The sequence below is a fragment of the Fopius arisanus genome, unplaced genomic scaffold (assembly GCF_000806365.1).
Source record: "Fopius arisanus strain USDA-PBARC FA_bdor unplaced genomic scaffold, ASM80636v1 scaffold00100, whole genome shotgun sequence".
Taxonomy (NCBI): Eukaryota; Metazoa; Arthropoda; class Insecta; order Hymenoptera; family Braconidae; genus Fopius; species Fopius arisanus.
Genome location: NW_011887839.1, coordinates 154,982 through 178,364, shown reverse-complemented (window position 1 = coordinate 178,364; position 23,383 = coordinate 154,982). Strand labels below are relative to the sequence as shown.

Below are 23,383 nucleotides of genomic sequence, written 5' to 3'. Positions count from 1 at the left end.
TGATTAATATGAGTGATTATTTTTCGGAGTATATGTATAAATTGTGAATTTTTGGTCTTCTGTCGTTCTAAATATTTCTCTGGGGGAAGAAAATTCATGAGAAATTTCCAGTAAGTCAGTAAATATTTATAGATCGGATTATATAGGTAATGTCATATTCAAGATATATATTATATATCTCGCAGAAACTTGTGCGACATCTGGATTGAGTTTCAATAAATAGAACAAATTTACGGAGCTGTACAATTATTGATACCGAGTGACATTTCCAAGTTTTCGATTCTTTTGCAGTAAAAAGAATAATTTCTCAAATAATGGCTGATCCTGAGTTTGAGGCACTTCGTCAACAGCGATTGGCGGAATTGCAGTCACAAAACAGAGTAAAAATCTTCTAATTTATTAATTAGATACACCAAAATCCTCAGTTCTATTTTCGTTGATCATTAATATTCATTAATATTAATTATAAACACATAATACTCTATATTCCGTCATTATTAATTAATTACACATTGGGAATATGATTGTTTCACCAATAAATTTCCGGAATTACTTCAATATTGATCGTAGAGGCTGGCTGGAATTTGAGGTTATGTGAATGATTCATCTCGATAAGATCTAATGAATTAATTCAATTTTTATTGTTAAGAGAGGAAATAATGGAGATCAAGAGGCACAGCAAGAAAAACAGCGTCAGATTGAGGACATGAGGCATTCGATCCTGACACAAGTCCTGGATCAGTCAGCGAGAGCCAGATGTAAGATACTATCACTTATGATTGTCATACCTTTAAAAAATGCGTCTTTCAACTATGAAATTCTAATAGTGAACACATTATCCCTGGGAAAACCAGAAAAAGCCAAGATGGTGGAGGGGATGTTACTCAGTATGGCACAAAGAGGACAACTACCTGGAAAACTGGGGGAAAAGGAACTCATTGGTCTTCTAGAAAGTGTGAATCAACAAACCCAGAAGAAGACAACAGTCAAAGTATTTATTTTTCAAACACTCGAATGTCAAGTTAATTATTTGACAGTCCATTATTCATTCTCTATTTTTTTCAGTTTGATCGACGAAGAGCTGCACTGGATTCCGACGATGACGATTTGTAGCATTAAGTCTTCAATGAAAATGAGCAAAATGTAAGACTTGAAAAGCACGAAATGATTTCATAATGCCTACATTATAATTTCATCTGTTAAATTAAATTTTATTTACTCAATTCACGTCACAGATTACAGATCAATTAAGATACGAGTATTAAAACCACAAATCAATCTCTGCCTAATCACAAAATTTATACAGTGCTTCATTAAAATTCAAATGCTGTCGACAGCTTCTAGTCGTCGAAAACATATCTAATGACTCAGATGGAATGCCTCAATTCTCTCAATTACGAACAAATATGTTATATAAACACCTAAATAATTCACACCCATACATCTTCATGATTCTCTCAATGTCTTTCGAAGAAAAAAAAAATGCAACCAAACAATAATTAAAAGAAAGTAATGGCCATCAGTCGTAAAGTGGTATGCCAGTTCAAGTCAATATATTTTGTACCTCTGGAGTTATTTCTGCAGAGATTTAACATAAGATCTCCTACCACTCCTCTATATAATCCTCAGTATTGTCGATGAGATCGTTCAACGAATATCTCAGAGCCCCTCTTAGTCTTTCTTCATGTGACTGCTGTCTTCTTCCTCTTCCTCCTCCTCATCTCCAGCATCCAGAATATCGGGACAACAGACTCCATAACAAATCAATGAGAAAAACAGAGCTGGAAGTCCAAAAAGGACCATCGTCAATATAGGATTTCCCTTCCACATCGAAGCCAGAGTCGTTCTCATCTCGAACCACGACCTGTAAATCTGCACCAAGACACCATTACCCCCGTACCTCGGTGCAGTTTCATTTCTGATGTGTTCCAAAAACATTTCGATTACATGAGGATTTAATTTACTGGGGTCATCGTCAGGTATGTGATGATGACTCGTGCTTGTGTTAATGACAATTAAACTCGGTTTTGGCATCTCCATCATTGCAATGCTGTTCACTAACTCAGGATTGGCGATCCAACCGAACTGAAAGTGCTGGTGATATCTTTCTCGCTGTTTTTTTATTACAGACTCCACCATATCACGAAACTCCAGCATATCTGGAGCTACATCCTCCACTGCATTCTCCTCGACAACTGCCAGCACTAAATACTTATTCGTCAGGAATAATTGGTTTATGTTGCCTCTAGTGACTTTTGGAAACGTAGAGAAACGCTCTGCGTTCACCCAATTGTACACAGTGGCGTTGAGCTTGTCAAGATCACTGTGATTATATCCCCCAAAATTGTAATGAACATTTTCCTTGTAAACGAAGATCGAAGGGACCTTCTCAACTGGAGCATGCTTGTCCACCACTGCTGGATGGGATTGGTAGAAAAATGCGTGAGGCTGGAAAGCATCTGCTGTCTTGTGGTAAATATCCCAGAGGTGGCCCGATCGCTCCCCTACATATAAGAAGTATAAACCCTGGGTATCCTTTACCATGTCAAAACTCTCGGATTTTGTGATCTCTTGCACTGGAGGTCCTGTCAGACGGAGAGAGAATTTTACTATCTCCTCTCGGGTGCGATCACCATTGTACGTGAACTTGTGTTCACCCTTTAAACTGGAAAAATGAATTAATCTATTACGCATTTGATGGGTGGATTTGTTTTTTGAAATATGATTGTTGGTGGTCCTTACAATAAGATGGTCGGAAAGCCCCGGATTTTAAAATGTTGAGCAACGGCAGTAAATCTTGTGCAGTCAACTCGGCCAACTCGAATATTGCTTGCATAAAGATTTTGGGCAACGTGTGCCCAGATTGGATCTAGTCTTTTGCAGTGGGCACACCAAGGTGCATACATCTAATTTAAAAATTATTGCCTGTCAATAAATGTTATTAATTTACAAATTATTTAATTCTCACCATGACAAGCCATTGCCCCTCCTTGTGAATATCGAGAAACCTGTCACTCAGTTCAATTACCCTAGATGCTGCTGTATTAGCAAAAAATGCTATAAAAAAACAAATAATTATAATTAAACCTTCACAGAGTCTCACCAAAATGTTTAACAAAAGAGATAAAGAAATTACGTAAAATTGAGATAAATAAATCTAATTAAATTAATCTGTACACATATTTGTTTTTATTGATCGAAGAATTTGAGGTTAATGTAAATAACATTTCAATGATGATTTCGCATTATAAATCACAAAAAAGGAAAAAATGCGTGAAAAATACGGGATACAAGAATAATATTATTGTTTAACAGTTAACTCACCGCAAAAACAGTTGAAGAACACAATTTTGAGGACTGAGACCATTTCGTATGCACCGAATACGGAAAATAAATCTTATTCCTTTATTTAATTATACAAAAGCCACCTGACCAAACGTCATAAAATATTTATTGCATCCACGTAATCATTGTCTTACACCTCAGCGTTAATTTTTGATTAACAAACTGTCAAAAACACAGTGACACTCGAAATCCTGTTTTATGCATTTTTTCAGGGTGGACGCCATTACAGGAGGCGGTAACCATAATCACCCGGCAGTTTTTCAGATATTCAAACATTTATAGATGCTTCCATAGAAGTAAGGGATGCGGGTGAGAAATATACTATTTTCCAGGTATGTAATTTATTTATTGAAAATTGTAATGGCAATCATAGGCCCCAGGAATCTAAAAACCAATGCCTTTCTAAACAATAAAATCTATTTTAATTTGGGTACTTTGGTAATTTGGGTGATAATATAATCCTTTAGGGGAAAAAATTTAATGTCTCTCAGGTACGAAATCACTTGTACACGTCGACTTATTTGATCAGCAATTTGTTTGTAATTCGTTTCTCGTTTTATTCCGAATGGGGATGAACGCTGGATTTCTCCTCCTCTTCGACGTCCTCATCACTCACAACATTAGGACAACAGATAATATAAAAAATCAATGAGAAGAACAGAGTGGGAAGTCCCAAGAGGACAACAGTCAAAATAGCATTTGCTCTAAACATTCCGATGAGGGTAATCTTCAAATCGAACCACAATCTGTAAACTTGCACTAAAATACTGTTCCCTCCGTACTTTGGGGCAGTGCCATTCCTGATTTGCTCGAGGATAATTTCAATGGCATGAGAATCTAATGTTGATGGGTTGTCATCTGGTATGTGGTAATGAGAGGTGTTTGTATTTATCACGATTAAGCTAGGTCTCGGTATCTCCATCAGTGCAATGCTATTCACTAACTCAGAATTCACTGTCCAACCGAATTGAAAGTTGTCGTGATATTTTTCTCGTTTTTTCTGAATTACAGACTCAACAGCAGTACGTAATTCCAACATATCTGGATCTACATCTCCAAATTCATTTTCATCCACCACAGCCAGCACCAAGTACTTCTTCGTGAGGAATAATTGATTTATGGTACCTCGAGTCACCTCTGGAAACATGAGAAATCGCTCTCTATTCACCCAATTATAAAATGTGCTGTTCAGTTTATCGGGATCGTCTTCATTATCTCCTGTAAATTTGTAATTAACATTTTCCTTGTAAACGAGGATTGAGGGGACTTTCGTGAATTGTTGGTGAGTATCTACCAATGTTTCATTAACTTGGTAAAAAAATGTGAAGGGCTGGAAGACCTCGGCTGTTCGGTGGTAAATATCCCAGAGATCACCGGATCTCTCCCCAACGTATAAGAAGTAGAGATCCAGGAAGTTTTGGATTTTATTGAAATTCTCGGTTCTTGTGATCTCCTGCACTGGAGGACTGTTGAGGCGTACAGCGAATTTAACGATTTCCTTGTGGCTCCGATCGCCGGTGTAAATCGTTGTTTTTCCTCCTTTTGTACTGTTCAACAATAAATAAATATTTCAAAGGCAATGAAAAAATATTTTCTCCAACAATCCATTTATTTGAGGGAAGTATATGTATTTTTTAACTACTGGGGCAATTTTATATACTCACAATAAAATTGTGGGGAATCCTCGGACTTCAAATTGTTGAGCAACATTAGTGTACTTTGTGCAATCCAATTTTCCAACTTGAATGGAAGTTGCTGCAAGATTTTGGGCGGCATGAGCCCAAATTGGCTGCAGTCTCTGGCAGTGGGAGCACCAAGGGGCGTACATCTATTAAAACAATTATTCCATTAGTACCCTGTGATATTAATAAATTCAATAATTTTTACCATCACAAGCCATTGCCCCTCTTTGTAGATATCAAGGAACTTGTCATTGAGTTCAATCACATCTGCTGTCGCCGCACTCATAAAAAGTCCTGTAAACAATTATCAATGTTAATTAACATTCATGTATTCGTATAAAATGTATAGAATTGTTTATTATTTTTTAACTCACCGCAACTGCAGCTTAATAACACAATTGTGTGAAATCCAATCATTTTTTATGTTGAGAAGTTTTGAAAAAAAATTGAATATCCAAGAAATAATTTTTGATTATCAAATTTTCACACACTATTTTTCACCCCTCATGAGCATTCCACCGAGGGGGTGGACGCCATTACAGAGGGGGTTAACTACCCTCCCTCTGTGGCGGTATTTCAATATTTTTTCAAAAACATGAATAATATATTTTTCAAAATGTAGCATCTAGAATTTCATTAGAATTGTAACCGTCAATAATGCAGACACAATTTCAATTTTAAAAAATATTTATTCTATCAATTATATCATTAAATCGTAATTAAACTTAAGAGTTACTCAACGTGTTCCGCCATTGCGAATATTGAAAATCCCGACAACATGGCGGATGTCTAAAAAATAATTTCATTTCAAGAATTGAAGAGAATGTTTATTCAACTTCACACCATCAATATAATTTAACAACAAATTGAAGAACTCCACGATCAACAATTTCCATTATCAATTATTATTTGTTAATGATTAATTATTTTTCTCATTCTCCACAACAAAAGTGGCATCACTCCTCACAGAGCTCTCGCTTTCCACTCTCCTTTCCTCTGGATTTTCAATCTCAACCAGATAAGTCCCTCCACTCTCTCCACTACTCTCTTCATGTTTATCCCTTTCCAGTGTGCGCTTATCAGATCTGTAATTGATAAAATCCCATGATTCCCGGTCACTTCTTCCTCTGGAATTAACAACGCCATCCGAAAAAGCCGTCCTAACTTCCTCCTCTGCTTTCCTAGACATCGTTTCAACTGGAGCACTCTTCAATTTTCGTTTCTCATAACTACGTCCCTTAACACTCATCATCTCGAATATTTCACTGGACTTAGATTCTTGATCATCGAAAGTCGAGAACAACGGAGGAACGAACGGCATGACCCTAGGAGCCTCATCCCCAGGAGTGTTCACTTCATTCGCCTCGACATCGTAATTCAACCTAGAATTATTCGACAGGATTCGATCAATCTTCGCGATAATATTCGTCAACCTATTAGCACTCTTAGTCTTCAATTCTCCTTCAGTCTCATTAAACATCTTCAGCCTCTTCCTCAAGTCCTCACGACTTCCACAACCCACATCCCTTCCAGTCCCCGAAGATTCTGCCGTCATCGGATAACTCTTCTGAGACCTCACAGCCCCCACCGAAAATCTCCTACCAGAATTTCCTTTATTCCCAGCCACTGAAGTAGATTTAACGGATCCATCAGGATCTCCACTCAAAATCTTCAACCCGACCCCTTCCCCACTAGAATTCTTATCAAACTTGAGGACAACAGCACCAGAAGGCGCCCCAAATGTCGAATAAACGAGTACATGATCATAAGGATGATAATCCACACATGTGACAGGTACATTCTTCGGTTGAGTCTGATAAACAGCAATTTTCTTTCCTGATTCAACACTCCAGATATTAAGAACCCCATCCTCACCGCCACAAAGTACAAGTCCTCCACATGGAGATATCTTAGCAGCTGTTTGAATCCTGAGATTCTTCAGGCCATCGTATTTCTGCAATACAACACCAGTAGCAAGATCCAACATCCTCAGTGAATTATTCCTGGAGTGAACCAACAGGCGAGAGCCTAGAGGATGCAGAGCAATAGTGTTGATAGGAACCCCTTCAATTTCTTTTATTTTAATTCTCCTAGAGATCGTCCAGTCTTTATTCGCATTCCTTCGGCTCTTCCGAATAGTCCAGTGGATGATTACTCCAACGCTATCAGCAGTCAGCAACATCTCGTTCTTCTGGAAGCAGATGGAATTGACGAAGCCCTCGTGTCCCTCGAGCTCTTGAAGAAGCTCGTAGGATGACGAGGATTTTCCCCAGATTCGGATGAAGTGGTCGTAACAACCTGTTGCAATTGTCTGAAGATCTGGGGACGGATTGAATTTACCGGAGTAGATGTAAGAGGGATGAGGAAGCATGAAGATGTGATGGACTAGTCGATTTTTAACGTCCCAGACACGAGCGGTTTGGTCTGATGAGACTGATAAGAGATAATCATCATTCTGGGACCAATCCAGGGAGTAGACGAAGCTCTTGTGACCGGTGAATCTCGCGAAGACTTTCATCTCATCGATTTTATGGATAACAATCGGGTAGTCGTACTCTTCGGAGATAACGCACGCCAGGTACATTCCGTTGTTGCTGATCAGGATGTAGAAGCATCCGTTCTCACCAGTTTCGGTTGTAAAATACTGGTCATTGGGAATTTTGCAGGATTGAGCTGCTAGTCGGCTCCATTTTGGCAGGTGAACGGGCTCGGGAGTGGGAGAAGATTTTTTCACCGATGGAGATGACGGCAGATCGTTTATCAGGAGTTGATCGTAAAAAACAGGTTCTATATTCGGTGGTGAGACTGATGTTATCGTGATGTATAAGGAACTCGGGTATTTTTCACGGGCCACGGACTTCCACCATCCGAACACCTGAAATAAATTTATAAACAAATTATTTACCATTAAGAACCTTGAAGAAATGGCAATTACTATTATTAATGGATATATGTTTGGTACAGATTTTTTTGTGGTGATGAATTGTTGAAAATTATTCATTTACCTCGCACTTGTGTCTCATCACTTTTCGCACAAGTCTCTTCGGCTTATACAGTTGCAGTCTTAATTGTTTATTTAAATGACACCTCCCCTCCTTTCCGATCGGTTTCAGAAAAGCCCAGGCAATTTTATACCAGCAATTCTCTGCCCCGAATTGCTCGTAGCTCTGACTGGCTTCAGCAAAACTGAGCAAATCCACTATTTCAAACAAAATCAGCACTTGATCCTCATCAGTGCCCATCAGAGTCTCGAAATTTATTTCAAATATCAATTCTTCATCCCAATATGGCACCATCGACTTGTTCTCTTTGAAATCGAAGGTCCCAGTGATTAATGGCTGGAGGTAAAGCCCTCCGGTCCCCTCAGGCCCTTCTAATTTCAAATAATCTCCGGTACTCGTGTTTACGATATGAACAATTACCATGGGATGTCTAGTTACGTAATCAGGCTCTAGCATATCTGCTTTATGAATTTTTACAGATGTAAATTTAAATTCCTTCCTTTTCTTCTTCTTCTTTGGCTTTCTGGATTTTTCCTTTTTGGAGAGAACTGTATTTTCTGAATCTAGAGTTGAGGATGAGGTCTCTCTCTTTCCTTTTATTTTCGATATTTTTGGAGTGACATCCGGATCTTCTGAAGAGATTTTCTCTTCTTTTTCTACTGTCTCTAGTTGTTTTCTTCGTGCAGGTCTCCTCGATCGCGAAAGATCGGATGAGCGCTCGGAGTCTTCAGTCTGATTGTCATTATTAATTGACTCAATCGATTTTTTATCGTTCTTTTTAGTTCTCAATCTGCTTCTCGATTTGACTTTTCTTTGTCGATTTATCGATGAGACACTGTCTTCAGAGTGATCGATCGATGGACTCTCCGATGCAAACGATTTCACTTTTTTCGGCACTCGTTCAATGTCTTCAGACTTAGAGCCTCGAGGCTGTGACTTCCTGTCGGCTTTCGGGGATTTCCCGATTCCCGGGGAATTTAAAATCTGCGCAGAGGAGTCTAATGAATCGGTTGTATTTTCCACCGATCGCATCTCGATTTCTGTTCGCTCTGAGACTCCGTGACTCGTTTCAATCCTCAGGATTTCATCGACTTCGTGATCTGACTCGAAGGCGGCATTATCGACTCCCAGGTCGGAATCCTCTTCTTGAAGATTCACAATTTTGTTCATTCTAGGGGCTGGAACTGGAACCACCGTGTCTTCGTCGTTCAGAGATCTCCAGGAAGTACTTCGGGCTGATGTCGATGATAAAGAAGTTCTTGAAGGCAACTTTATGACACTAGCTTCTTTAGACCATCGTTTCCTCTGTTTTTTAACCGAATCCCCTGAATTATCGAATGAAGTTCGTTCATGCACTTTTAAATTTTCCTGATTGGACGTTTTCTCTAATTCTGTTTCGGATAAACTCTCGATCGTCTCTCGCCCGTTCCCATCACCCCGGTTTTTATCACTATTGTTAACATTTTCACAATGAATATCAACAACAACATCCATCGAATTCGGCTCTAATTCATTCGAACGAACATGTCGAGATCTTTTTAATTGGCGCAATCTGCGAGTCGCTGATACCGATTTCTCCATTTTCTCGTCGGATAGATCCGATATTTTATCGATTTTCACCAGATTTGTTTGGGAGCCAGTATCAAGGTCTGATGAGATGTCTGAGCTATCGAAAACCTCGGATTTCCCGGTGGATTTTCCAATCTTTCTCGAAGGAGAAGAGACACTTTCGTTTTTTCGTTCTTCCTCAATATCCGACTCGAGTGATTTTAGCTGTTGTCCTGTTTGACTTGAGGTGTTCGAATCTTTTTTAAAAGCTGCACGAAACATACGCTCCATTTTGTTACTGAATTCACCGAGTTTACCTCGTCGATTAGAATCATCATCTTCACTGGGATTTCGAGATTTTCGTGACATGATGGGGGGATGACTGAGAAACTATTAAAATTTCATTAGAATATATTTTTGGGTGTGTTTATACTTGAGAGAGGGTTTAGGCACTGCCTGTTCGTATTCCTGATACCGCCAGGTGTTCACCACCACTCCTCCACAGTACTACGACTCCATGACAACGTCGATCGATATTTCCATGACATCAAGATCCTAACTTAGTGTGAACCGAGCCAATAAAAATATAAACAACTACAATACTCGATTTTTTTTATTAAAAATTTAATTAAAGTAATTAAATTTTAATTTTTTTAATTAAATTTTAATTTAATTAAACTCCATTTGATAAATTTGACGGAGTAATTCCGTTCTGCAAGTGATTGTTGTTAACTTCGTTATCATCGATCACGGCTTGCCTAGTCACTTCCTGAAATTGTCGATTAAAAAAAACAAGAGTAAGAAAAGAATTGGGGAAAGGGGGAGCTGATAGAAATTCATGAGAAATTACAGCTTCAATTGCAGACTCATATTCTTGTTCGCATTGTTTAATTAATGGATCCGTTGACTTGGGTCTCGCAGATTCTCTCCGTGATCTTCCATCGGGGCCATCTCCATCGGCATCAACACGAGTCGCTCGCATTTTCAATCGAATCTCCCGATTTTTAGCTTCTATCACTTTTTCACGACGAGTTTCTCTGTCCAGTAGCTGAAAATCCGGAATTAGAGAGTCAGATCGATTGAATTAATTCGTTTGCAAATGATCAGAGGAATTACCGCAGTAAGAAGAAGCTTGTCGTTCTTCCCATTGACAGTAAGTGCTTCTGAAAATTCCAATAAATATGTTGTTCCATTTTTTCCAGCTACTGCGGCTAAGTGGCCGTGCTCGTGGGGTTTTATGCATGTCAAGGCTTCATCGCAGACTTTTATGCTCAATGCTGGGGAGTCCTGCTGCACTAGGAGATCCCAAACGTCCAGGGTGCCGTCCATTTTTGTGAGGAAAAATACTGAAAAGCGAGTTGGACTCCATACACCACTCGTCAGCATTTCCCGATGACCCCTTTCATAAATAAATTGTATCAGTAATATCCAATCAGAATATCGTCATTACTATTTAATTTAAGGGCCGGATGGAGTCTCTCGGAAAAATAATTTACTCCAAAATTGGGATTCCTAATTACTCTGCCAATTAATTGTTTTTTCCGATAATTGTTAGCTAGCGTTCTAGCCGTTAACAACCGCTAGAACGCTAGCTAACAATTATTGATAAAAAAAGATTAATTGCCAGAGTAATTAGGAATCCCAATTTTGGAGTAAATTATCTTTTCCAGATAATCCAACCGGTCCTTAAAGAGTGGATTCATAAAAAATTGATATCTTCTGTTCTGTTCCTGGATTAATGAAAGTAAATGACAGCCTGAATAATTACGGGGTCCAGGTGATACAAGCCTCTCGACAATCCTCAGACCACACTCGAGCTGTCCAATCTCCAACCGTGAGAAAATTCTTAACAAACGTAGGATTTCGCTCTACACTAATTACCGGGCCATACTGTGCTCTAAATCTCGTTGCTATTTTTTCTCCTGGTGTTTTTCCCTTTCTGTTACCCGATATCACCATTCCTTCAGGCCCCAAAAGAGAAAAATAACAGAAAACCGGATGAGTAAATGTACATCTTGAAATTATTAATCCAATTATTAAAATTATCGAATTAATTTCAGAGGAAAGATCAATGAAATTAATTAAATTCAGGATTAAATTGAGGTGTCACCGTTTTCTAAGCCACACATGAAACGAGTCCCAATGGACGATTCGAATTGCAGAGCTGAAATTCCTGTGGCACGATCTATGTTCTGCTCCTCTGGTTTAACTAAATCAATGACTAATGATTCTATTGGTGCTTGAAGCTTTCTAGTATCCCACCACTTGATCTGACCGTCTCGGGATGCACTGAAGAATTCAGTTCCAGTTTTCGAATTAATCCACAAGGCTTTGTCGCATGGATCCCGGTGGCTATTCTCTGGGAGGCTCATTTCGACGGGTTCAACACCTCTTCGGATGTCCCAACTTGCTACTTGACCTGACATCAAACCACTCACCAAGATATTGCTGTCCTTGGGGCTGTAATCCATCGTCACTATTGGAAATGAGGGTCTCAGAGTGATAAATGGTGTATTCGGGTTGTCTGGAATTTAAATAATTCTCAATGCTCTTCTGAAAAATAATAAACATTGAGATATTTACCAACGTCCCAGATATATGAATTGCAGCTAAAAATTTTTGATTTTCTGAACTCTGTGTCGCAATAACTGACGGCTAATCGATTTCCCTGATCGGGTGACCAAGAAAGATGAGTGATTGGTCTCTTCAGGGGTACGATGTCCCGATAAACATTCACTGTTCTTGAAAATGTTCTTTGAATCAGTGGTGTAATCTCCTCGTCTTGGAAGTACTGCTCGTAAATATTACAGGCGTTGTTCTGAAGAATCGTGTGCTCCATGGGCTTCATAAAAAATACCAAAAAATTTCAATTCGATAAAATAAATCAACCGATAATCAATCGGTTTTTAATTATATTTGATTTTTAAGGGGATCGTTACTGGAAGTAATTGCAACATTGTGTGAATGTAAAGCTCGTCTTTTTCGACTTTCCTTCGATAACGAACAGTTTGCTCCAGATCATGCATGTTGATATCCTTGGGCCATCCACCCTCCACATGGTGCTGTCCAGATTCTTTAAAGGTAGCAGTTGTCGTATTTACCTAATTATCATACGTTATATAATGCCCATGTAATTATAGGTAAAATAATTATAAGTGGAAACATTACGGAATTATTGGTAAAAAAAGGACTTTGGGATTATATTGAGAGATTTCTCGTTCGTTATATTAAATCCCATGAAATACCTCGTGTACTGCAAATTTTCTACTGAATTGCGTCTCCTGGGTGACAGGATCGAGCCTTATATATTCCTTCATGAAATTAGGTTCACTCTTAACATCCACTTCGATCTTATCGTGCTCAGAAAAATTACACCATTTACCAAATAGCGAACGAGTTTTACTGTACACGTGTTCGCAGTCCATTTTGTTATTGTATGGTTGTCTGGATTTATGTTTTTATTCTGTACTTCTGTTTTACATGTGAAAATACAAGTGATCATTGAGTCAATATCGATGCCAATGGCAACGGGTCAACAAAGCTGCATTTTTTATTCGCAAGGACTGGATCTGCTGATTGGAACTACTTGCTGATTGTTATCGTTTTTAATGTTTATCTATTTTTTCCGAGATGTATGTATGTACTAGAAAATTATCATATGAAAAATTAATCAATCCCAAATGAAAATTTGAGATTTGCCGATTTCAGTGATTTTATTGCTATCATAATTATTTTAGACTATTTTAAGAATCAATTGTTATAGAAATATTTATCAACATTTTCTTGAATGGAATTCCTTGTCAATTTGCGGGCGCCTGAATGTCTAGTCGATCTGCGCATGTCTGAAAATTCTTTTTGGATTGTTACATGTGATTGTTCGGATCGAGGTACACTATAATAAATTTCTGTTATTAACTATTAATTTATTATGAAAGAAAAATTGATCTATTTGAATTTGCAAAATGATTTTTACATTATTTGCAGATCATAAAAGTTGGCCTTTGAAATCGATAATTTTTTATGCAGTCGTTGCAATCACGATTGCCCGTACGTGAAGTCTACGTCATTTTCCACGTGACGTGATATATTCAGTGGATAATAATAATATTTCGCAAAATCAGAAACAGACGCCAGAATATCTACGACTGTAGTTCACAAGGATAGTAAAATCGAACGATATTTTAATTTCTACGAGTTTAGTAAGAAGAATTCTGATTTTTAATCGCGAAATGGAGGAAATTGCGGCGGCACTGCGTGAACTGGTGCAGACAAATCGACAAATTGTGCAACAGAATCAATTAATTGTGGAAAAATTAAGTGGAATTCAGACCGACTTGGCAAGTGATAGAGAGGAGCGCCTCGCAAGGAAGCAATTTAAGGCCAAGGTTTGACAATTATTCCTCAGATAAAATTCTTTAAAGATCGAATCATCTGGATATTCCATCGAATATCTCTTTAAAAATCGAATCGTCTGGATATCAAATCAGAATATTGATAAAAAATTCGAGCGCGATAGAATTACGATTACTTATTCGAAATGAAAAATTTCTGTCGGGATTATTTTTTATCGCACATGTCCATTAAATTATTTTCTATTTAAATATCTCCCAATGGAATTCCACCATTCACCGTCACGTGATGTACGATCTACAAATTTCCAACAGGAAATTTTAAATATTATAATAAAAATTACGGAGATTATGTTCGCTTACCGATTACGGAAGTGATCAAATTTATGTGGTGATAATAACTAATTAATTTCGAGTAATTTCAGTGTTTTTCATTTTTTCGAGTGGTTATCTAAAATATATTGATGCAGGCATTCAGAGAAATGGATATCCAGTACATTATGAAGCACAAGAGCGTGGGTGCTGCAAAAGCTGCTGAAAGATTAGAGGAGCATGGGTACGACGTTGCCAAGGCCGTCAGAGTAAATGAATACAATAAATTTAATTAACAATACTTTATTAGAAAAAATAATGCATTTATCTTTATGATATGTTTAGAGATGGGGAGGACACAGTGAAGTCGGATTAGAACGTGTTCTTATACATTACGAAAAGAAGAAGAATCGAGCAGCCATTGAAATGTGGTGAAAGTTTTTTTACACCGAGAACTTCGGAAATTTTCAATGTTCCATGTGCCTCTGTAATATTTCAATTTTCCAAAACTAATTAAGATTAACGGTCTCTAAACAATCATAACTATACGCTCACTGGATTTAGCTGCAATATTTTTTTATATCTCAATTGAGCCGATCAGTTCAGGGGAAAATAAATGTGAACACAAGTCTTCTAATCCATATATTTTGGTCTTCACTGAATTAATCATCTGTGCGCACAAGGACCGGGGATTTAGGATTCAGCACTTGAGCAATGGTAAATATCATTTTATATAAATTGAGATATTCCTCAGAAGATGGGTTTAATGTTTTCATGAGGGGGACTGCAGTTAAAACCAATAAGTCGTTTAAATCCCTTTGATAAAGTACTTGTTGCAGTCGTTGGCTCGTCGCGAATAATGATAACAATTCCTTCTTATTGAAGTATTGAATGGCTAATGATCTAGTGAATATAGAAAAATACGCGTAACTATTCTCATTCCAGATTCCATTGTGCAACCACCCGTTAGGAGAAGACTCTTCGATTTTAGAAATATTAGCACCTGATCTTCGAGTTCTCAACGTATCATATTTTTTAGTACTACAAATTTTGCTTAAATCATCCAATTCGAAGTACTTCTTCTTCAGAGACGCCGAATTCTCAGGAGTTTCATGCAGATCTCGATATAATTCTCCAAATCCTTTGATTAATTTGACATGATTATTAGAAGCAAGAGATTCTGATTGATTTGTATGCTGAAATGAAAAATGAAAATTAATTGGAATGAAAGAATATTTTTAACAGATATCTTATAGAAAAAATCGGGGAAGAAATTGACTCACGAATAACTCCAAATCATTTAGGAATTTATTCACTCCTTTTTTCCTCTGGTTGTCATTCTGTTTGTTAACGTAAGAATTATAAATTTTTAATGGCTTTAGTAACTCTTCGGGGACTCCGAAGTGATTTAGGGCCTCCATCACGTCCATCGTTACTAGTTTCTTCTTTGTAACAACCCTTTCTTGATTATCACCATGGACTCGACAATTTTTACTTGGTGACTCTAAAGAAGGTGATGATGCGCTGTTTGATGACTCCAGAGAGAATTTCTTGATGAGATTGTCTAGCTCTGTGACTGATGGATACCTAGATTTAGTCCTCAAATTATTTTTGCTACTCCCTGCACTCCTCAGGTCGTTATTGGATTTTGAATTTTTAGAACTCATGTTTCGAACACTCATTTTGTTTCTGGCGATAAAATTTTTTGATTTGGCTTCATTGTCAATCTCCTTTTCTTTCATAATTTTTGATTTTGATTTGAGATTATTTGTTGAATATATTTGTTGCAGGGTGGGTTTCGAATTCTTTCGTTTGGCCTCTGCAGTTTTTAGAGACATGGCCTCTCGAAATCTCTGAGCTTGACCCAAAGCCTTTTCAATTGAACTAGCGATTTCTTCTGCCTGAGTGTTCGCATCCGGAATCTATCGTTGAAATATTTAAAATCATTATTTATTATCAATTAATATCCCCTCAATAAATAATTTTGAAAAAGTGGACTATTGATGTTAATGAAAATCATATTCATGGAACAAACGACTTGGAAGTTCTCTTGATACTTTCAGACAATATAACAACGAAATACTTTATCGAGACTCACTGGAGCACAAGTGCAACAGTTTTCATCAACTTCTTGAGTCACCAGACTCTCGACGATCCAAGGACGCAGAACAAAATTTGCGGCATCGCATTCGGCCTGTAATATTTTCCTGACATTTTCAGTTGATGTCACGGTAAATTCCATAAATTGCAGCAATAATAGCAAATTTCCCTCTCTGGTCCCTTTATCATCCCTTGATCCCTGTTTTAAGAAAAAACTTGATTAACTCATGGTACGTAAATAACAAATGCAGATTTTTTTATCGAAAACGTTGACCTTTCATTGATGATATAAATGATACAAAATGAAGGTAAAATATATCATATATTATGACGAATATATAATAAAGACTTAGTGATAGAATTTATTATTTCTTCTTAAAATCCGTATTTTTTTAATTTTCACAATTCGATTCTGTACTGGTGTTGATATAGCAAGTGTTCCACGAGGATATTAATCAGTCAAAATAAACACCAGGAGACAATGAACATTCCTTAGTAGAATTAAGTTCTCACATAACAACCATTGTTCCTCATATACATTTGATTTAATATCAAAATTTCTTTCAGCTCTCAATTTTGCGCCATGGAAATATATAAAACACTCTGAAATCACTTCTCTTCGTTCCGGAATGATTGTAATCGGGGAATTGACGGACACAATATTTCAAAGTGAAGGAAACTGTATATTTCTTTTATATAAAAATAAAAACCGCTTCCAACTTTTAGTGAATGAGTGATTTCGAGAAATAATGACATTCAATAAACTTTCTCATTGCCGAAATAATTTTGGAGATGCAACTAAAAAATTTGATAATTTATATTTGATAATTAAGTGATTACTAGTGACCGGACGGAAAAATGTCAAATAACCATTTTGACATGACATTTTTCCTCAAACTATTCATTGATAGAATAATCACGTAATTACTCGTCACTTTTCAATCGCACTTGATGTTTTCAAATATCCCTCCATTAATGCCTACATTTTTTATTCTCATGATAATCAATAATCTGGAATGATGCCCCGTGTAATGACTGAAACGATTTGACTACAAACATTGAGATATATTAATTGAAACTAACGACTTAAAAATCAGAGAAAATAATGAATGATATTATTAATGAATGAAGCTAGACTCGATTCGACAGTTTTCAGCTTTCGCTGGACGCTGAGTTCTCCCCGGGAAGAATACAATTGAATTTATTGAGATTGTGTGACTCTCCTGAGTCTTTCGAGTTTTGTGAGGGTGAATGCGGCACATATGGGACCAGGATGAGGTCTAAACCGGGTCGATTGTCGATATCAGAAACGAGGAGGTGTGCGTCGTTGTCGATGCTCTTAACGTTTTTTTTTCCATCCGCATTATTTTGTGCATCTTAACGACTTAAAGTTCGTCCTTTCTTGGCACGTCGTCATCCTCGTCCTCCTCTTGGGCCTCCTCAGCGGATTGGCCATAAGTACCATCAGACTCGACGAATTTGGTCAGACCTTCCAGTGTCCTCTCACCACTGTATTCAACAGCCTGAAAATAATTACATTCTCTTAGTGGGATGAAAAAAAAATAAATCAAGAATATCCAAGTATTTCAATCAGATATTTGCATCAAATTTTATACAACCTTTAATCAATGATAATTACCTCATTTGTGCCCTTCTTGTACAGAATAATAGTTGGGAAACTGTTGACCTTGACTTCCTCAAGTTCATTAGCAGTGGCATCCATCTTGGCAATGACAACATCATCGGTGTCCTTGAAGTTCTCTCCAAGCTAAAAAAAATAACAAACATTTTGTTAATCATATGTCAACAAGATGAACAATGTCTTATCGATATTAACCTTTTCATAAATTGGAATGAGCTGTTTGCAGTGACCACACCATGGTGCATAGAACTCAACGAGAACCTTCTTGTTTTTGTCCATGGCGACGTCAGCAAAATTGGTGCCAACGAGTACCTTGACAGGCTTGCTGTCCCAGTCCTCAGGAAGTGCCTCAGTCAAGAGATGCCTCTTGAGTTTACCATCGACAAATGCACTAACGAATTCGAGTACGTTATCAGCGCTGAGGTCAGGATTCTCAGGCTTGTATTTAGCCATGTCCTCCTCCAACTTGATGATCCTCATGCCAGGTGCGTCATCCTTCTTCAATCCGAAGAATTCCAGAATTCTCTCGTGGTCATTCTCATCGACATTGATGGTAACGAACAGAACTTCACCCCTGAATTTCTTAGCAGGCACCTTGATAGCCTCCACGTACTTGTCAAAGTGACCAGCCTCTTTGCTTATAAACAGAAGGAGATGACTCTTGATTTCACCGCCGAAGATTTTCTGCGCGGTGTCCTGGTTGAAGTCAACGATGAGTGGAAGAGAATTCTTGGCGATGAACTTCTGGAGATTTTCAGAGGATAGTTCACCCTCGAATACAGCTTTGCCCTCGTCAAAGTTCTTGAAAAGAATGACAGCTCCATCTTCAGCCTCGTATCCTCCAAAGATATCTTCGCTGCTCACGATACCGAAGACATAAGCGTCAACGGCATTTGCAACTTCCGTGTATGTTTTAGCTTTGTCAGACTCTGGGTCTTTGAAGAAACCGACGATTGCAACGGTGCTGGCTTCAGTGAAAGCTTTTACGTCGTCGGCTGTGGCCAAGGGTTTCGCTGCTGGTCCAGTCTTCTTGGTTACCCAGGAGATGATGTCGTCAGCCTGACGTCCACCCGTGTATTCAATCATCGAGCCTTTCCTGTAGAATTTCAGAGTGGGGTAACCACGGACTCCGTGTTTCTCAGCGAGCTCTGACTCGACAGTTGCATCCACTTTGGCAAGCTTCACGTCTGATCCTTGCTCTTTGAGCTTTTGAGCCGCCTTGGCGTACTCTGGGGCGAGAGCCTTGCAGTGTCCACACCATGGGGCATCTGTAAAAAAATTTCCAAATTTTTCTCTCCATTTATCTCGCAAGATTTCTCAACTCGATTGCTCAAAGAAGATGCCACGGATTTGAGGGAATGCCGAGAGAAGGCCACGTAATTAATTTATCTCTCTGGTTTCAGATAATTAGAGTGCAAAAGTGGAAGAGACGTTTATGTAATTGCTAAATCTGTTTTTGTTTCATATTTCTGTATATAATGCAATGTTATCAAGGCTTATCAATGCAAAACACATTTTGAATATATTTAACTGGTGAAAACGCCGTCTGAATAAATAATAAACCGTTTTTGTTGAATCAAGGTGATTCAATACTTTTTACATTTGTAAAAACATTTTTCATCGTCTGGATCAAATTGTGATGATTCCACCAAAAATTGTGTGATAGTGAAGAAATAGATATATTCAAAAGACTTCAGCATATGACGATTAAAAGATGAGATATGGAGGCTTCAAAATTCTGCTAGATGTGCCGACTTACAATTAGAGAAATAGAAAGTCAAGATGAATCATCACTGTACGCTTCTTCAGACTGTAGCAAATTCTATTACGGGTCAAATGGATTGTGATTGGATAAATTATGATAATCATTTTTAATATTTAAATAAATACCATAAATCTCTTATCTCCTAAAATTATCCGGTAATTATCTTGATAACGAATTGAATCCCCAGAAGCAGATCAATTATGTTTTTTGCTCGAGGTGATTTTTTTTTCATTCATTTTATCAATTTATCTTCAACAAGACACGTAAGGCTTCAAATATTATTCCCAGAATAATTACCCAATTGCAGATAACAGACAAAAAAATGTCTAACAAATATTCCTCGGAACTCTTCAACTTCACCCCAGAATTAAATAAAAATGATAAAATGTCGAATCGCGATTACTTAGTTGCGGTTTATCACTCCATTTTTGAAGTTATCTACGTCCACAACGTCACGTCAGAACTCTATGAAAAATACCTGACAAATTGCGGGATAAAATCGCCGAAAAACCGGTGAAGAATGCCGAACAATGCCCAATTATTTGTCAGCAACAAAAGAAAAAATAACAATCATTTCCGGATGGTGCGGAGCATTTCCTCCCGACCTCTCATGCATCAAGAAACCGGCCATATGGATTGACTGATAACACCACATCATCCTCTCAAAACTTACATAATTCCCGATAATAACCCAAGACATCAAAGACCCAAGTATTCCACAGGTGTTTTTCATCATCGAATTTATTGAACCCCATTGAATTAACTCACCCGATACAACAGAAGTAATAGCAAACGGTACTCCAAAGACCCCACGAGCCCAAAGTATCCCCGACAATCCCAAATAACCGTTAGAAATCCAGAAAAAACTCGACGACAAGAAACAAACATTTCCATCAAGTCATCTGTCTCATGATGACGTGTAACCCATCTCAATTCTGACTTAATCTTAACCGTATGTCAACTAACATCAGCCGGCACGTCAAAGTGCAACATTAAACGCCAAATTCAGCATGCAATAAACATGAAAAAAAAAATATACTCACAGAATTCGAAGAGAACATACTCGTTGTCCTTCAATACCTCATCGAAGTTGTCCTTCCCAACGACAAGTACCTCATCCTCTTTCTCAATCTCCGCCAAGGACAGTGCCAAACAGGAGAGTAAAATGAAAAGTCCGGTGACTCTCATTGTTGAATTACAATAAATTCAGTGGTTAAATGTATAAAATGGAGTTTACGTCCACTGAACTGGAGGTTCTTCTGGATTCGTTGGAGATGCACGAACGACGTCGAGAGAGCTAATGGTACGAGGTAGGACGCGTAGGAGAAAAATATTTCAGTCTTGGGGTGCAACGCGGTGTGGAAGTGTGGAAACGACAACGAGGCAATCGAGGCAATACAGACCAATACAGCAATATATAAGCTCACAGTGAGTATAACGCGTGGCAGAGTCGGCGTTGATCGTGGGAAGCCAGGATTGGTCGATAGGACACCCGGAGCCACTGGTGCTCCAATCCCTCCAATTCCTCCAACTGGACGAATCGTCTCTCATTCTGGTAATGGAGATTTTCATTCTTATCGACAGCTTTTTCTCTTCTGTCTCAATCGTCTCAATTTTATTTTTCTCTCTCTCTGCAATTTTTTTATTGTTTTCCATTTCAAATTTTTATTTGACCAACTAAATATTAACTGGAAATTCAGGAAATTCTGAAAAGTCAAGTAATTTTGGAGTCATTCCCTATTTATGTACTAATATTTACTAGTATTATGGAATTATCTTTTGACATTTACACCTGTATTGCCTCATTTTAATGATTGACTACAGAGAACGCGTAATAAATTGTTATCTATCAACTATTCATATCTGCTCCCTTTTTTCATTCTGACGTTAATCCACTAGATCAACTGACAGATAATAATTGTTTAGAGCGCGTTTAGTTTAAATGATTAATTATTAATTCGCGCGTGCATGAATTTAATTACAAAAATTTTAATGTAAAAATTTATTTGCATTGAGTTTTATCAGCTGTTCAACTCTCATTCTGAATTTTCTGTTTTTTTTGGAGAAGCAAGCGGTCGTGGGATTATTGTAATTTTGATGATGTATTTGGATTTGTTGAAGTATTGGACCTGGTGAGGCGGGAGTGAATCAGATAATTCAAATTCAGGGACACGTCAGGCCTCTTGATGATATTTGTGGTTTGCCCTTCGACGAGTTTTGGCATCGTCTGGGAACAAAGTATTATAATATATAATGCATAGTTATGCAAGAAATGCTAGATCATTTTGTGGAAGAGTTGAGAGATAATTATTCAATGGGCATTGTTGAGAGCGATTGTTTAATCGCAACAGATTACAACAAGTGGAAAAGTAAAGTCAGTGTCTACTTTGAATGATTCATTGAGTGAATTGGGAATTTCGTTTCTGTCATTATTTCTGGGTGATTTAAATGACATTGATCTTCTGATATGGCAACTTTTAAGATAACTTCGGAAATCCATGCGGAACGATCGCGAAGTCATGAAAGTTGGAGACAAAATTGTGAGTAATCACTGGAAGAAGAGTTCAGTAATTTAGTGTGATTGATTTTTCCTTTTGAAATGCTCAGGAAATTTTGGTGTAGCAATTGGAATTAATTGAGTTGATTGGCATTTTTCAGATGTTGTGACCCAGTTTGCATTCGAATATCCCCCTCACATGAAACCAAAAAACTCAATGACTTACGACCACGATGGAGATTTAGTTCTAGAAAAGAAAGAAGGAAAATTGCTAATTGAACACAGTATTAGTACGCAGTTGGAACTCGTAGGTTTACAGTTATGGAGAGGAGCTTTTTTATTAGCTGATTATATTATGGCCAATCCCCGAGAGTTTGAACACCAAAATGTAGTTGAATTGGGGTCTGGAGTGGGCTTGACAAGTATTGTAGCTGCAATGTTAGCGAGAGAAGTCACTTGTACAGGTGAATGATTCATTACACCTGAAAGACGAAAATTCGCAACTGGAAAATAAAAAATAATTATTTTGTTACAGATATCGACTTAGGAGAGATCTTACCTTTGATCAAACGAAATGCTCAACAAAATTCCAAGTACATTAGAGGGAAATTCAACGTGATGGCCTTGAATTTTAAAGACACCGAGTGGTCCAAGAATTTGAAGAGAAAATTGACTGAATCGACGATAATACTTGCTGCTGATGGTGAGAAGCTTTTTTTCATTTTAAGCTCCAGTAACTCAGTAAAATTTTTAAAGTCCTCGAGATTCCTGATAAATTCTGGGAAATCTCATTTTTGAAATCTCTTCTTCAGTTATTTATGACGACAACATCACGGAACACTTTGTTTCTACTCTTGAAAGGATTTTACATTCTGACGATACAAGACGTATTGTCTATGTAGCCATGGAGAAGCGTTTTGTATTCACAATTGCCCATCTGGACTCAGTGGCCCCTTCCTACGAGGAATTTCGTCGTTGCATTTCTCGAAGAGGATTAAAATGGAGCGTGGAAGAAGTTAAACTCGAATTTCCTCAGTACTTCAAGTACGACAGAGTCAAGGAGCTGGTTCTTATGAAAATTCAAAGGATATGAGCGTGCAAAAAACGACAAATATCAATATTTTTTTCTCACCGAATTTAT

General features: G+C 37.7%; 7 protein-coding genes across 9 annotated transcripts; 3 read left to right on the top strand and 4 right to left on the bottom strand.

The window, feature by feature from the left end:
• The first annotated feature begins 208 nt into the window (after positions 1-208).
• On the top strand, positions 209-1,223 carry PDCD-5 (programmed cell death 5). Its single transcript, XM_011312372.1, has 4 exons — positions 209-380; positions 650-758; positions 828-991; positions 1,066-1,223. Exons 1-4 carry the CDS (start codon positions 315-317, stop codon positions 1,111-1,113), a joined length of 387 nt encoding a protein of 128 aa, XP_011310674.1. The 5' UTR covers positions 209-314; the 3' UTR covers positions 1,114-1,223.
• On the bottom strand, positions 1,191-3,593 carry LOC105271058 (protein disulfide-isomerase TMX3-like). The gene is made up of 4 exons (XM_011312373.1): positions 3,325-3,593; positions 2,969-3,057; positions 2,743-2,906; positions 1,191-2,665 (listed from the first exon to the last, which is right to left on the bottom strand). Exons 1-4 carry the CDS (start codon positions 3,365-3,367, stop codon positions 1,672-1,674), a joined length of 1,290 nt encoding a protein of 429 aa, XP_011310675.1. The 5' UTR covers positions 3,368-3,593; the 3' UTR covers positions 1,191-1,671.
• A 106-nt stretch (positions 3,594-3,699) lies between these two features.
• On the bottom strand, positions 3,700-5,545 carry LOC105271055 (protein disulfide-isomerase TMX3-like). The gene is made up of 4 exons (XM_011312371.1): positions 5,402-5,545; positions 5,233-5,321; positions 5,010-5,173; positions 3,700-4,892 (listed from the first exon to the last, which is right to left on the bottom strand). The coding sequence occupies exons 1-4, from the start codon at positions 5,442-5,444 to the stop codon at positions 3,902-3,904; spliced, it is 1,287 nt and encodes a 428-aa protein (XP_011310673.1). The 5' UTR covers positions 5,445-5,545; the 3' UTR covers positions 3,700-3,901.
• A 386-nt stretch (positions 5,546-5,931) lies between these two features.
• LOC105271093 (uncharacterized) lies at positions 5,932-21,145 on the bottom strand. The gene is given in 17 exon segments (XM_011312427.1): positions 5,932-7,902; positions 8,033-9,967; positions 10,428-10,625; positions 10,694-10,923; positions 11,346-11,403; positions 11,459-11,591; positions 11,726-12,101; positions 12,161-12,419; positions 12,517-12,678; positions 12,823-13,021; positions 15,696-15,773; positions 15,826-16,160; positions 16,337-16,537; positions 17,727-17,861; positions 17,978-18,106; positions 18,176-19,248; positions 20,789-21,145. Coding segments are annotated over 17 exon segments (7,602 nt in total). The 5' UTR covers positions 20,934-21,145; the 3' UTR covers positions 5,932-5,946.
• Dnai2 (dynein, axonemal, intermediate chain 2) lies at positions 11,229-13,203 on the bottom strand. Of its 2 annotated transcripts, none has more exons than XM_011312364.1 (5): positions 12,823-13,203; positions 12,517-12,678; positions 12,161-12,419; positions 11,688-12,101; positions 11,229-11,538 (listed from the first exon to the last, which is right to left on the bottom strand). In XM_011312364.1, the coding sequence occupies exons 1-5, from the start codon at positions 13,000-13,002 to the stop codon at positions 11,342-11,344; spliced, it is 1,212 nt and encodes a 403-aa protein (XP_011310666.1). In that variant the 5' UTR covers positions 13,003-13,203; the 3' UTR covers positions 11,229-11,341. The 2 variants fall into 2 exon arrangements, with proteins under 2 accessions (XP_011310666.1, XP_011310667.1); XM_011312365.1 differs by having other exon boundaries at positions 11,446-11,538; positions 12,016-12,101.
• On the top strand, positions 13,358-14,881 carry LOC105271052 (uncharacterized). Of its 2 annotated transcripts, none has more exons than XM_011312367.1 (4): positions 13,358-13,464; positions 13,562-13,962; positions 14,397-14,482; positions 14,584-14,881. In XM_011312367.1, the coding sequence occupies exons 2-4, from the start codon at positions 13,807-13,809 to the stop codon at positions 14,612-14,614; spliced, it is 273 nt and encodes a 90-aa protein (XP_011310669.1). In that variant the 5' UTR covers positions 13,358-13,464; positions 13,562-13,806; the 3' UTR covers positions 14,615-14,881. The 2 variants fall into 2 exon arrangements, with proteins under 2 accessions (XP_011310669.1, XP_011310668.1); XM_011312366.1 differs by having other exon boundaries at positions 13,361-13,464; positions 14,397-14,507.
• A 65-nt stretch (positions 21,146-21,210) lies between the features above and the next one.
• On the top strand, positions 21,211-23,357 carry LOC105271053 (methyltransferase-like protein 22). Its single transcript, XM_011312368.1, has 5 exons — positions 21,211-21,300; positions 21,867-22,285; positions 22,404-22,706; positions 22,778-22,945; positions 23,055-23,357. Exons 2-5 carry the CDS (start codon positions 22,213-22,215, stop codon positions 23,333-23,335), a joined length of 825 nt encoding a protein of 274 aa, XP_011310670.1. The 5' UTR covers positions 21,211-21,300; positions 21,867-22,212; the 3' UTR covers positions 23,336-23,357.
• The last annotated feature ends 26 nt before the right edge of the window (positions 23,358-23,383 follow it).

Bases quoted from the DNA above. Each gene is read 5' to 3' on its own strand.
- LOC105271053 (XM_011312368.1), top strand. From the start codon at position 22,213: ATGGCAACTTTTAAGATAACTTCGGAAATCCATGCGGAACGATCGCGA. The intron at 22,707-22,777 runs GTGAATGATTCA...ATTTTGTTACAG, and splicing joins GAGAGAAGTCACTTGTACAG to ATATCGACTTAGGAGAGATC. The intron at 22,946-23,054 runs GTGAGAAGCTTT...TCTCTTCTTCAG, and splicing joins GATAATACTTGCTGCTGATG to TTATTTATGACGACAACATC.
- LOC105271055 (XM_011312371.1), bottom strand. From the start codon at position 5,444: ATGATTGGATTTCACACAATTGTGTTATTAAGCTGCAGTTGCG. The intron at 5,174-5,232 runs GTAAAAATTATT...TTGTTTTAATAG, and splicing joins AGGGGCAATGGCTTGTGATG to ATGTACGCCCCTTGGTGCTC. The intron at 4,893-5,009 runs GTGAGTATATAA...ATTGTTGAACAG, and splicing joins GGATTCCCCACAATTTTATT to TACAAAAGGAGGAAAAACAA.
- PDCD-5 (XM_011312372.1), top strand. From the start codon at position 315: ATGGCTGATCCTGAGTTTGAGGCACTTCGTCAACAGCGATTGGCGGAA. The intron at 381-649 runs GTAAAAATCTTC...TTTATTGTTAAG, and splicing joins AATTGCAGTCACAAAACAGA to AGAGGAAATAATGGAGATCA. The intron at 759-827 runs GTAAGATACTAT...AAATTCTAATAG, and splicing joins TCAGTCAGCGAGAGCCAGAT to TGAACACATTATCCCTGGGA.
- Dnai2 (XM_011312364.1), bottom strand. From the start codon at position 13,002: ATGGACTGCGAACACGTGTACAGTAAAACTCGTTCGCTATTTGGTAAA. The intron at 12,679-12,822 runs GTATTTCATGGG...TATGATAATTAG, and splicing joins GAAAATTTGCAGTACACGAG to GTAAATACGACAACTGCTAC. The intron at 12,420-12,516 runs GTAACGATCCCC...TTTTTTATGAAG, and splicing joins CAATGTTGCAATTACTTCCA to CCCATGGAGCACACGATTCT.
- LOC105271058 (XM_011312373.1), bottom strand. From the start codon at position 3,367: ATGGTCTCAGTCCTCAAAATTGTGTTCTTCAACTGTTTTTGCG. The intron at 3,058-3,324 runs GTGAGTTAACTG...GTTTTTTTATAG, and splicing joins GTTCTTCAACTGTTTTTGCG to CATTTTTTGCTAATACAGCA. The intron at 2,666-2,742 runs GTAAGGACCACC...TCATTTTTCCAG, and splicing joins GGCTTTCCGACCATCTTATT to TTTAAAGGGTGAACACAAGT.
- LOC105271052 (XM_011312366.1), top strand. From the start codon at position 13,807: ATGGAGGAAATTGCGGCGGCACTGCGTGAACTGGTGCAGACAAATCGA. The intron at 13,963-14,396 runs GTTTGACAATTA...ATATTGATGCAG, and splicing joins GGAAGCAATTTAAGGCCAAG to GCATTCAGAGAAATGGATAT. The intron at 14,508-14,583 runs GTAAATGAATAC...TGATATGTTTAG, and splicing joins ACGTTGCCAAGGCCGTCAGA to AGATGGGGAGGACACAGTGA.